This window comes from Metopolophium dirhodum, chromosome 1 (assembly GCF_019925205.1).
Source record: "Metopolophium dirhodum isolate CAU chromosome 1, ASM1992520v1, whole genome shotgun sequence".
NCBI lineage: Eukaryota > Metazoa > Arthropoda > Insecta > Hemiptera > Aphididae > Metopolophium > Metopolophium dirhodum.
Genome location: NC_083560.1, coordinates 16289117 through 16302723, shown reverse-complemented (window position 1 = coordinate 16302723; position 13607 = coordinate 16289117). Strand labels below are relative to the sequence as shown.

The following is a 13607-nucleotide window of genomic DNA, read 5'->3' as shown; positions in this document are numbered from 1 at the left end:
GGGGGGGGGGGAGACCAGGTATTTAATTAATTTATATTAATTGTTTCGCCGATAGAAGCGACGCTCGGTCGGCAGCCGCAGCAGCAGCTATCGGGTCATTGAACCCATGACGAAATAGATAGGGCGCGGAGTGGTCGGTGAACACGATGCGTATCAAAAAGTTGCCGACACACCGGCTATCAGCAGCTGTTTCGTCGAACGTCCCATAGACGTATAAACTAATGGACGGCGCATTGCACTCCGCCCCGCGATCAATGCGCGGCAATCATAATATAAGAGAAAGAGAGAAGAGAGAAAAGTGAGAAAGAACGTAAAGGGGGTTAGGGTAATCATTGACGTATGAAACTAATACTATATTTCCCCCACGTTCACTTTTCCCCCTTACTCCACACATCGTACCCCAGACCTCTCACTCGAACTCTCTCTCTCTCTCTCTCTAAGCGTTGTCCATTAGTCTATGGTTCGTGCGTCTACAGCATCGTCGATACCGCGAACGCGGTATAGACGCGACCGAGGCCAGCCTGCCGGCTACCGGCCGCTGATTCGTTACGACGAACGTCATGTTTTCTTCCATCGGCTTATCACGGGAAGAACAGCCGGCGACGCGCAAGGCCCGCGCCCGCGATAGCAGCCGCCGGTGATAGAAGCCGGCCGTTGCCATTTTGTGTTTCGGCGACGCTCTGCCGTTCGCAGACGACGGACGGCTGTTTCACTGTTTGGCGACTTCGCACGTGCACTCCGTTTTCACCAGTAAGTATCGTATTGCTTTGTTTACGAATTCGTTGCGTCCAATCGCATTGTTGTTCGTCATACGGCCGTGTCTCAATGCCGGCTTGACGCGAACCGTGCGAATGCAAAGACCGAAAAGTAAGTTTATCGATTTTTCGATAACATGTCGCTGCACATGCTGCACCGGCTACGGGTTTTAGGGCCAGTTTCACCATCTGCTTTAGACTTCGGTTAAAGTTAACCGGGGTTTAATCGGCCGAATTTTCCCGGTTAATTAATATCTGTTATCAGTCGATTAACCGGAATCGAAGTTTAAAGTAGTTGCCGAGAGCGGCCCTTAATCCAGTAAAAAGAAATATTATTTACCTCCACACACAGAGCACATTATTAGTTATTAAGTCGTTATTATTAGGTGTAAAACGAATTATATACCTATGACGCCGCGGAATCATTATACTTGATTTTAGTTTTTTTATGTTTTGTCTTATTAAGAAAACATTGCTAAACGTCTCCCGTAATCATCATTACAGTCTGTAGAGGCTTTGTATGTGACCGAGTTGAATACCTTCTCTAAACGTACACTTAATTCAAGACTAACTCTATAATTTGTTTTTACTAATATTATGTAAAAACTGTTAAGCAAAAAATAAAAGGATGATTCCCTCCTCCGCGGTCCTGTGGTTAATCTTAAGTAAAAACCTAACAGCTCTAAAACCCTGCGTTTGTTATTCATCGCATACCTACTTAGTATTCCTATTTGTATGGTCGTTATTATTTGCATCTTTCATGGATTTCTTGTTTTACAATAAAATTATTAGTTGTATTCATTTTTGGTTTTGATGTCATTACTTTTTCCTCGACTTTTTCTTTGGCTTTTCTTTAGCTACATTATTTGTTATTCTGTAAATATGTTATATTTAATTTCTGTTATATCTGTCTTTGGCCACAGTTCTAGTTTTTCTTAATTATTATTATATTTTAGTAAATAGACGTGTCTCACTCTAGATAACATACACTCTGGAATAAACTGCAATTACTTAAGTAGTGTAAATAAAGCCTAACGAGGATTCTACATGATTAAACATGTGTTGTCTCAGTCTCACAAACATTGCATAATATTAGCGTTTGAAAGAATTCAAGAGTATGGCAGTGCACTATTTGTTTTCTCTCTCTGGCCCAGGTATATCATCACTCATCATCGTATCTTGTACTATAATATTTTTAAAATTCTAAAATCACATGGATTGGATAGGGTTTGTCGTACACTTGTCTTTAATTAAAGTTGCATACTAATATGCCAGGTTGATAACTGTTTACTATTAACTTTTATATTATGTTTTAATTACATTATTCAATATACTGATAAATTAAAAAAAAATTATATATATTAAATATGGATGGTTATATAATATTATGTACTAGGATTGATTTGGTTAAGTTTATATTGCCTATGAATACTTTTTATAGCTCTCAAAAAATCAAATGCACCTGTCTTATAAATATTATAATAATATTATATAATCTTGATTTTTTAATTCTGTGTGTAATTTAGTATATAACTAATAGATCTTAGAAACTGTAAGTTGAGGTAGTACATTAAACATTTAAAATTTTAAATTAATTTATATTTGTTATAGTGGATCGTGGACCCAATAAAAGAAGAATCAAACCTCCCGATAATCCGGAATTATTGATAGATTTTTTTAGTGAAAGTTCATCCGATAGTGATTTCCATATTGAAGATCACTATGTTAATAGTGAATCAGATTCGGGAGATTCAAGTTTCATTATTGCAGATGGTATGTTGTCTGCTTGAAAAAAAATTGATTTTACAATGTAATATACTGTTTTTTAAATTGCATGTACATTTTTAAACATTTAAATATACACATATACTTCAAAAGATTGTGGTAATCAAGAAGAAACTAAAAAAGATGATGAAAACAATATTAGATGTAATAATGGTAATATGACTACTGATTGTACAGATGTCTTCATACCCATTGAAGATAATTCTATTAAGGTAATACTTGTAACTGAGTTTTACATTATCAATTTACTATTTAAAATTAACTTATAATTTTTCAGGTGAATTTAAGTGAAATAGTAGATAGCATTCGTATTTGCAGTATTTGCTTAGGTGATGCCAGCGATGATGCGAATGAATTAATAGATTGTGATGAATGTGCTATATCAGTTCATGAAAGTAAATATCTAATAATAATATAACTATAGTAAATAACATAACATATTAAACTTTTAGGTTGTTATGGTGTTCATGATTCTGGAAGTGTAAATTCATCTATTTCATCATGTTCTACGGAACCATGGTTTTGTGAAGCTTGTAAAGCAGGAATTGAAAATCCTACTTGTGAATTATGTCCTAATTTCGGTTTGTAAAATAAATATTGTATAAACTATGTGTCTACAACTTTTAAATGAATACATTGTTTTTATAGGTGGGATATTTAAGGAGACAGATTGTGGTAAATGGGTTCATTTAGTATGTGCTCTCTATATACCTGGTATATGTTTTGGTGAAGTTACAAGTCTCAGTAAACTTGAGTTGTTTAAAAATACTACACCTCGATGGGGAAATAAAAGTTGTACATTGTGTAAGGATTTCAGATTTAGTAGCACTGGAGTGACTATTTCATGTGATGCTGGGATGTGCCGAACTAGTTTTCATGTTACATGGTATGATCAATACATATAAACGCAAATCAGACTCTTTAATTCATCATATTTTCACTATAGCTTTACACATTCAAACAAACATACACCACAAACACTATAACACATTTAACAAACTGTTACTATGTGGTATATTGTCGTAGTTATTATTTATTAGATTCCGAAATAAAAAAAAATAAATTATTTTACAATCTTGACCAGGTGTGCCCTTTTTCAACTTGAGTGCTGCATTCAAAATTTATATGTGTATTATACGGGTTCATTATGATAAAATATAAAATATACAATAGATATATTATATCATATCAAGTTGAACTTATTTATTTATAAACAACTAATTATTTGAATGATTTATATAAAGAAATCACAGATTAAAATACAAATTGAATACATTTTTGTTAGCCCCTTCCTGATGATTTACCAAAAATAAAAGAATTATCAATTTACGTTATCATTTATATTATTTGGTTCTACTTATATTTGTGAACAAACGTTTTCCCGCATGGATTTCGCAAAATGCTCAGAAAAATGTCGTTTGACTGTTGGAACACTTACACTCCTTATTAAGAATTGGCGTTACACATTTTACTCCAAATATTGAAACACTGGTTAAAGAAAAACAAGCCAAAATTTCACACTAATTTATTTCTATTAAATATTCTAATATCTAATATATTTTAGATTCTGAGCGATGAAGCTAGTGGTTTTACAATGGTGTTTTTTTCTTTTTTTTTTTATATATCCTGTATACAACATTTCTACCTGAATGAGTGCTTCGATCTCAACTTTTAGTACCTTATTTTTTAGCAAATTAGATCAAGAAGATAATTTTTTGATTTTCTCAATTACGAAAACCGTCTAAAAATGAGATTTTCTAATGTTTTTTTTTATTGCCAGAGGAACGAATAAAAAATAATAATATAATATTAATTCAACTAACAGGCTATAATTAATAATGACAATATAAAAAATCCAGACTGACACACCGTCTTCGTTCAGAATCTTTTTTCTTATACAATGATATTATAACATTGTATTCAAGGTTAATACAATCCATTATACATTGACCCACTCTTAACTTCTGTACAGCAGAGGTACATCCACTTACCTGCTTTTTTATCATTAAAATTAAAAATGTTAAGATATTTTGTAATTCTTATAAAGCTTATCATAACAACATTTTTTTTTAAAATTATAATTATAATTTTTATTTATACCTATAAAAATTTCTAATTTTATAAAATGATCCCGGGCCACTTGGAATACTTCTATAAAATAATCTATTTATGTGAAATATAGTATTTATAAGTATTTCATAATATTAATTAGTGCTCAGCGAGAAGGTGGATTATCAGATTCAACAGATCCGGAAACTGACCAAACAGATCCATTTTATGCTCATTGCAAGTTGCATGTAGACAAAATAATAGTAAAGTTAGTGTAATTATCTTTTAAAATTTTTAGTATTTTAGTTCTATTTTAAAATTATGTTTCCTAATTATAAAATAAAAAAATTAATAATTTTTAAAAATTTCTTAAGTCTTTTTGTAATTATTAATTAATCTTAATATGAATAAAATATATTGTTTTATTTAATATGTTCTTTTTTTGAATTTATATTATATTTTTTATTTTCTAGGAAAAGAAAAAGAAATTGGGAAATCCTTCAATTAAGAACAAAGCAAATGAAATTAAAGCGTGAACAACAGTCTTCAGAAAAACCATTGTCTTGGCAACGTAATCAACGATGGCTTAAAAAATTACAATCTAAGTATGAACAGATGAAAAAAATCAGCAAACCACTAATACCAGAATCAAGTAAGTAACTTAATATTATTAATTTTAATCAAGTTATGTTGAATTTTATTTTTTTCTTAGCATTAAAATCAAAAGTTCCTCGGTCCATTGCAACATCAGCTTCATCATGTCGAGCACTTTGGTTAAAAGCAGACTTAATGGGTATAAATATGACGGCTCAAGAGACTATTGAAGGACAAATAAAGGAACTGCGTAATGTATCAAAAAAATGGAATATACCGCCCGCGTTTAGGTTTGATATTATTACTGATTTATATTTTTTCTTTGTTGATATAAATATTTCTTCTTATAATTTTTAGTTTGGAATTTGTAAGTTATTTTACGGATAGAAATTTAAGGTTGGCAGATTTGAAAAAGCAGCTAAAACATTTTACTGAACAAAACAACATACTCCGTGATAAACAAAAAATTGTGCAAGAAAAATACAATCAAGTAATACAATACTATTTAATAACATACCTACTTCAAGTAATACAATATATATTTCCTATATTTTAATTCACATGTTATTTTGTAGGATTCCAAAAATAATGAAATTCTAAAAAAAAAACATTTGGAACTTGAGAATATTATTAAAGTATACCATAATGTAATTCATTCATGCAATCCCAATGCTAATATCTTAGATGTAGATATACTTACTAGAGAAGTTCAAAACGATCATAATTCTTTTAGTGAGTTTTATTTATATTACTTTAAAACATACTAACCAATTATTTGTAAGCAAATTCTGGATATTTGTTATATTTTATTTTTATAAATGTAATTAAATTTTTTATTTTATTTTACATTTTATTTTACATTACAACCCGAGTTATAGTTTTGAAAAGATATTAGAACAATATAACAGGCATACATTAAATATAACATTAAAGTATTATTACACATATTATTATAAAGGTTAATTGAAATTTTTATCATTTGTATTTACTAACACTAACAGTTCAACTCCTACTCTTGCTGTTTTAAAGCAGGTATTGGATTCTAATAATTATAATAATAATAATAATAATAATAATAATAATTATAATAATAATAATAATAATTTAAATATTACAGGTATTAAATTTATTATGATGTTTAAAGTCCATTATGTCGTAATATGTGTTAAATTATGGTATATAATTAAACTTAAATATTCGGTTTTTCAGATAGTGTGGCTGCATTGGGTTTGTATAATAAATGTGGTATTTGTAGTCAAACAAATGACCAACATTTGCTGGCAAAATGTGATACATGCTGCTTATACTATCATTTGTGTTGTTTAACTCCACCACTGAGTAGAATGCCCATGAAAACAAAATTATATGGATGGTAAAATAAACTATTAAATATTTCAGGAAAAATTTATTAAAAGATATTATTTTACAGGCAATGCAGTGAGTGTGAAAATCCCAATCCCAATTCTAAACAACAAAAAGAAGATCTAAATGCTCCTAGAAGATCAAGGTATAGCGGAAAAGGGCAATCTATATCAGGTAGCCATAGATCTTCATATATTGCTAATGATGTAAGTATTAAGTTTTTAATGAAAAAAAAACTTGTCTAAATTAAATTAAAAAAAAACATAATAGTTACAGGAGTTCAATTGTTCACCAAAACAGAATGATGCATCAAGTAAGTGCTCAAAATATTTAAGAGTTAAGATAAATTATGATGGTTTATCCAAATGTGTTACAAAATTGATGTGAAACATTTTAATATAAACTTATTGCAACGCTTTAATAATTGCTTAACACGTTAAATTTATAATCATGTAAATGTTATTGTTTCCCTTAAACATTTTTCAGAGAAAAAAAAACATGTACAGCAGAAGGACAAATGTTCTTCAGAAATAAAAACAAAACGAGTTAAGTTTCACAAACGCAAACTTAAACGTCCTAGAGATTATTCAGAATTGGTGCCAACTAATAATCATTTAGCTAATGAACCACCACAACATGCAATTAAGCTTTTTGTAAGTTTTGATAACTTAAAGAATTCCAGAATAATTTAAAAATGTTGTATTTAGATTAAATCCATACCAAGTGCTAGTGGGGTAAAGACAACATCGTCACAATTAGTCATTGGGCCACAAGTAGATAATACACATCAAACATCTCCAACTAAACCAGAAAAGAGTGTTGCACCAATCAGAATCAAAAAGACATTGACAGATATTAAATTAACTCCTTTGTGCTATACTTGTAAAAAAACTGGGACAACAGACGTAATGGTTCAGTAAGTTTAATTGTTGTAGTTAATTTGTGGCTATAATATGATGAAAAGAAATAATTATATTATTTATAATTTTCAATTTAGTTGTTATGTTGAAAAACATACAAGTAAAGTATATTGTTGTATTAAGAGGATGTGGTATTCGCTGTGATGTCTCCGTTTAAATGAATTATGAGCATTTTAAAATATTAATATTTTACAAACTCATAACTCCTTTAAAAACTAAAATATCGTAAAAAACCAACCAGAGAACACTGATAATGTTCTTACCTAAAAGTTTGACAATAGGAAATTCACTCTTATAAATTATTAAAACTAAAAAGCCCACTATTGAAATGGCAAATGAAAATTTGATATGTCGTACGTGTGTAAGACGGAAATTACACATCCTCTTAACTGTTCATATTTTTAAAAAGACTACCAATTGTATTCGTCTTTTAGTTTCTACACAATATAACGAATCACAATCATTCTGCCAAGCTAAAATGTCTGAAAACTAATATTAGTATATGATAGGGTAATTTTATTGTAATTGCGTTATACAGAAACTTTTATTTTATGTTTTCTTTATTTAGTTGTTTGTTGATATCATTTTTCTTTCAAAGGGAAAACATAATATTAATTTATGATAAAATAATCTTTAAAATGATTAGTGTGTTTTTGTTGAGACAAATTTATCTTATTATAAAATCTGAATAAAAAAAGTTAAATTATAAATAATCAAATCTTAAATTTATATAATATTAAATTTTTACAGATGTGAGGATTGCAGTGACTATTTTCATTTTAGCTGTCTTGATCCCCCAGTGAAAAAAACACCCAAAGTCTGTGGTTACTCGTGGCACTGTCAAGAATGTGATCCAACGGTACATACATTATTTCTTTAAGCATAGCATTAGTCATTACATAGGTATACATTCTATTTTAAATAAGAATAAACCAGTTGGTAAATACAAACTGATCTTAGTTTCAATTTGCATAAAATAAATGTGATAGTAAAAGTTGCAGTGTATGTAAAGATATTGTGCTAATTATGATGACAAAATATGTCAAACTAAGTATATCTGATAATAATTGCTCTGATCATACTATGTCAATTGATTTATTCTTATTAAAAACTATATATTATAGTAGGTCTTGGGCTCGGAACTTCATGTATCTGCATATTTATTATAAAAAAATTGCATAAGAATTACCTATATAAAAGATAGTATAAGATATTTGTATTAACATACTTTATTGTTTCTTAATGCATAATATTTTGAATAAAGTCAAATGGTGGTTATTCAGTTAGTTATTATTAAAAGATAAGCTTTGGGTATAACTTCTCGAAATGTAGAAATTAAAATTTTTAAGTTAGTGTTATTGTTGATCTATTTTATTCAGCGGTGGCGTCTAGTAATTTGACATGATAGTGTAATACAATTTAAGTATCTCGCTCCATCTTTGCAACAAAAGAGTAAATAATGTAAAATTGCTATTTATAAAATATTTTGATTATTTACTATTTTTGTTCTTTATTTAACAGTTTAGTGTTTAAGAGGATGTCAGCACATATTTGTTCTCTAGCCCACGCCCAACATATCAAATTTATGTTAAGCAGAACCAACCCTATTTTGATATTTTTAATATTAAGAGTGAATTCACCTATAATTAAACTTTAAGTTAAATAACCTACCTATGACGCTACGTTGGTTATTTTCTGATATTTGAATTTTTATGTAAGTTAAGAAAATGTAAAATATTACAATTTAAAAAGGCTTATAAACTGCATAAAAATTAAATTATCGGGAATAGCCAACGTAGCGACACAGGTAATGTTCTTAACTTAAAGATTAATTACTAAAATAAACAATAAATCTAAAATTATTTAACTAACTTTTTTTAGTTTCCATTAAGTACGGAACAATGTTTTACTAAATTATGAGAAAAAATATTTTAATTATTATTGAGCCATAAGTAGGGTTTGTTGTTAGGCAGAGTATATGAGGATAACATACACAATAGATAAACAATCCTTAAATTAAGTAATCGGTGTGTCGGTCGGTGACCATGGTCGTTGGGACTTCCCTTTCACATTATTTTTATTATTGAAAGTAATTTATTAAGTTACTTATTATTTTAGTAATTGAATTATATGATAGTAATCAGTACTCAGTCTTCCGTGAACCAGTGTTTTAACAGTGTGTGTCACGTACTGTGCCAATTGTCCATTTTGTTGAAGCTAAGTCATAAGTTATATTGTAATTGTGTTTTATGAATAGCAAGTGTCTACATGGTTCCTACATAATTTCATTACTTTTGTACTACTAGTTGAACGCAATATTATTGTATTTTCACTTATATTTCGATCAAGTTCATTTGTCTTCAATATCTTTCAATAACTACATCTTTAATAACCTAATCTACCCCACCTCCTACAAATTCAACTTAAAAAAAAAAAGTTAAATTAAGTATAATTAAAACAAAATTATAATATTTAAAAAAAAAATAAAACGCTTTTCAGTTGTCAGTTCTAAAATTATCGGATTTTTACCAGATACTTGTTAAATGCCAGTAATCAATTTTAAGCCTTGCTGATTTTTATAATTTTTAAAATAATACAATTAACATTTTTATTAATATATAATCTATATCTAAACTAATATTATAAAGAGGAAAGATTTGATTGCTTGTATTGAATAGGCTCCGAAACTACAGAACCGATTTAAATGAAATTTGGTACATAGTTTAGACACTGAGAAAAAACATAGGCTACTTTTTATTACTAAAAAAGGGCTGAAATGGGCTTAAAGGGGCTGTAAGGGGGCTATACTGGTTCGAATTGAAAAATTATTTTTTTGTTGGATAGTCCATTCATTGAGGAAGGTCATAGGCTATATAACATCACGCTACATTCAATTAATAGAAGTGCTCAAACAGAGATTTTGAGATTTATTATAGAAATATTTGTTTATAAATGATTGCTATTGGTTATAGGAGAAATGATTAATAGAAATAGTATTTATTTATTATTGGTTGCTATTGGTTAATCGGGCAGATCAGGTACAAGCATGCATCAAATCGAATTTTCACACATTGCCTACCAGGGTGGCTGAGTTGCACTTACTGCAGTGAGTTACACCAAAAAGGAGTTGAACAATCACAATTTGTTTAAGAGTTGTCATTTTTTACGGGCCATAAAGTGTGCAGGATCAGCTATAGCCTATATTAAAATATATACGTTTGTATGTAGATCTCTGTGAAGAAGATAGGCTAATTTAAAAAGAGTTAAATTTGGTTTTTATTCGTCGGAATTTAGTACGTTTAGGTTAGGTTAGGACTATGTATTAATTGATTACATTAATTCGCCGTATTTATATCAAAATAAACTTAGTATAACTTTGATACTTTAGAGTTAAATCATACACTTACGTACGAACCGCAGGTAGATTGCCTACCTGATAATATACGGCTGTGAATCAGAATTTTTATTCCAGGCATCAGAAAAGTTAAGATAAATTTTGAACACCGTACACCGAATATTAAATAATGAATTGAACAAAGTTTGAGTCATATAGAGTTGGTACATTTAACGGTCAACGAAGTGCACAGGATCAGCTAGTTAATATATAATTTTATTTATTGATTTTTCATAAGTAAGGATATGCATACTATCACTCATAAACACAAGATGCAACTGATTTAATTACTTACATAATTAATAAGAATACATTTTTTAAGTCAATAATATAAGTTAAATATTAGGCATAAATAAAGCAGAAATAATTTGCATGTTTGTTATTCTTATATATATAGTGTGTAGTACTATATTAGTGGTGGGTGTATACAATATTAACTATTATATTAAATTTAAAAGTGTACATTTCACATTTTGCTAATTTTTTTAATTTTAATTTTAGTTTTATAGAAAAAATGTTGTACAATTCTATTTTTAATCATAACTTGGGTTTAAATTTATGGTCCATGGACCACCCCTAGGGGTTATATAGATGATTACTAGAGGTAATTATTATTAGAGGTCTAGAGAGTGGCTGAGAGTTTTTTTTTAAATAACCCAAAAGATTAACAAATTTTGAAACTGAATATTTATATAGTAATTTTTGATATTGTGAACTTTATTAAATGTATATATTTTACTTTTTTCGTAAATTCGAGTGGTCATTCATATTTCGGTGTGAAGTTTCTGATAGTAAACACCTGCATTTATCTACTCGAAATAACAACAGGATAAACAGTAGGTGTGACTGCAAATATCAACTGAAACTCGTATGTATCCTAAACTTGATTGTTCCCAACAATGTATTAACTAAGTCTTAGTAATTAGTATTAAAATATTTAAAAACAAAAATTGTACTGTTTTTTTCTTAGGGGGAAGGGGAGGGGGTGTCCGTGGTTGTACTATAATATACTTGAAAGTAGTCCATGACCCAGAAAAGATTAAAAACCTATGGTTTAGAATACTAAAAATTCAAAATATTAAAATTAATTCTAAGCTATGATACTTTGTATAATCTATAATTTAATACAACAATTGTGTATTGAATACTTGGAAGATATCAGTAATATAAATTAGGATATAAACTTCAATTTAACTAATTTGTTTGATCATTCTTTATTTTTATAGGACAGTGACTACTAATTACAAAAATATTTGGAAGCAAAATTCTACCACATCAATGAACTTAAATTATTATTTATACTCAAAATGGTTTAATAATTTTTACTTATATTTTATTTTTATATTTTTTTTTATCCCATAGGATTAATATTATATTGTATTTTTTTTTATTTAAAATTAATTAAGTTTATATAATCTCTGTGTTACTAATGTAACTACTACATTGTATTATGTCATTAAATTTTAGATTTTTCAAATAAAATAAATTAATAAAGTGTGAACTATGAATTGTGATGTACTATGTCTAGTTGATTCCAAAAATAATATAGATATTTATACTAACTATTTTAAATCTTTGAAGTGGGAGACTATTAATTTCCTTTTTAAACTGTCGTTACACGTATACAAGCCATGTACATATTCCTATCTAATATTTTTAGTATGGTGATTTAGGGGAGCACATAAAAGATTTTACTTTCCTTATGTATTAATTATAAAATGTAAAATTATAATAGTTTATTTCATTGGCTTACAGTGAATGAAAGATTGATTTATGTATGCTTTAGTGCAATATACGTTTATAATGAATTTTTTTTTTTAATAATTATTTGCAATTTACCTAACACATTAACAATTAGATTTTTGCATATTATTTGCAATAATATAAACTTCTGTACAAAAAAATTATGTCCAAACATATATAGGAATATAATCTGACTGGAATGATATGTATAGGCAGTGATGTATTGCTAAAACGATAGCGGTACGATTTTTTTTCAGCTTATGATGCAACATGACCAAATTATTACGTTTAAGTTTGGTCCAGTGACTACTCTTCCCAGTCAGCTGGCCCCCACAACTGGTCAGCCCATCTCTTATTATGCAAATTAATAGGATTGCAATAAACGGACAGTATAAACTTCACAGAAATCATCTACATATCAATCTTAATATGTCCTGAAATTTTTATCGAAATCGGTTGGTGGATCTTGAGTTATAAAATTTATTCAAAATGTACACTTATTTTTATATATGTATATAGATATAACTATTATAATCATAAGAAATATGGCATACACATAAATATAAATACAAATCGTTGTCCCTATGCAACGCCGGACAGTCTATGGCCGTTATATAATTATTTAAATATTATGTTTTGTTAAAATATTAAAATATTATATCATTTATATCAGTAAAAAATTAAAAAATGTGATTATACTAATATATTCTAATATGCGTGGTTGGCGACCGTGAAAATGTTCGAGGCGGCCACATGACTTTCGATACATGAGTAATATGTTCGAGCAGTCACAATATGTATTATAATAAAATCTTATTTGAGAATAGGAAAACAAACGGTTGTATTAAATAGTGTTTATCGACTAGGTGGAAAAATGAAACGCAACAATAGGACAGTATTATAGGACTATATCAACAATGCCTAGCAACAAGAAAAAATATGAACATTTTCCGTCCACAGAGAATTTCGAATAAAATTTAATTTGTCATCATTATGATTAGAAAT

The 13607-nt window shown here is 28.6% G+C and overlaps 1 protein-coding gene across 3 annotated transcripts; it reads left to right on the top strand.

Annotated features, from left to right (window-relative positions):
* The first annotated feature begins 506 nt into the window (after positions 1 to 506).
* LOC132934754 (PHD finger protein 14-like) lies at positions 507 to 12391 on the top strand. Of its 3 annotated transcripts, XM_061001094.1 has the most exons (18): positions 507 to 750; positions 2367 to 2528; positions 2634 to 2752; positions 2818 to 2935; positions 2993 to 3121; positions 3189 to 3426; positions 4753 to 4857; positions 5063 to 5241; positions 5302 to 5473; positions 5541 to 5673; positions 5759 to 5915; positions 6393 to 6555; positions 6613 to 6751; positions 6816 to 6858; positions 7032 to 7198; positions 7253 to 7461; positions 8216 to 8324; positions 12086 to 12391. In XM_061001094.1, coding segments are annotated over exons 1-18 (2358 nt in total). In that variant the 5' UTR covers positions 507 to 749; the 3' UTR covers positions 12101 to 12391. The 3 variants fall into 3 exon arrangements, with proteins under 3 accessions (XP_060857077.1, XP_060857078.1, XP_060857076.1); XM_061001095.1 differs by lacking the exon at positions 12086 to 12391 and having other exon boundaries at positions 6822 to 6858; positions 8216 to 8345; XM_061001093.1 differs by lacking the exon at positions 12086 to 12391 and having other exon boundaries at positions 8216 to 8345.
* Positions 12392 to 13607: the final 1216 nt, after the last annotated feature.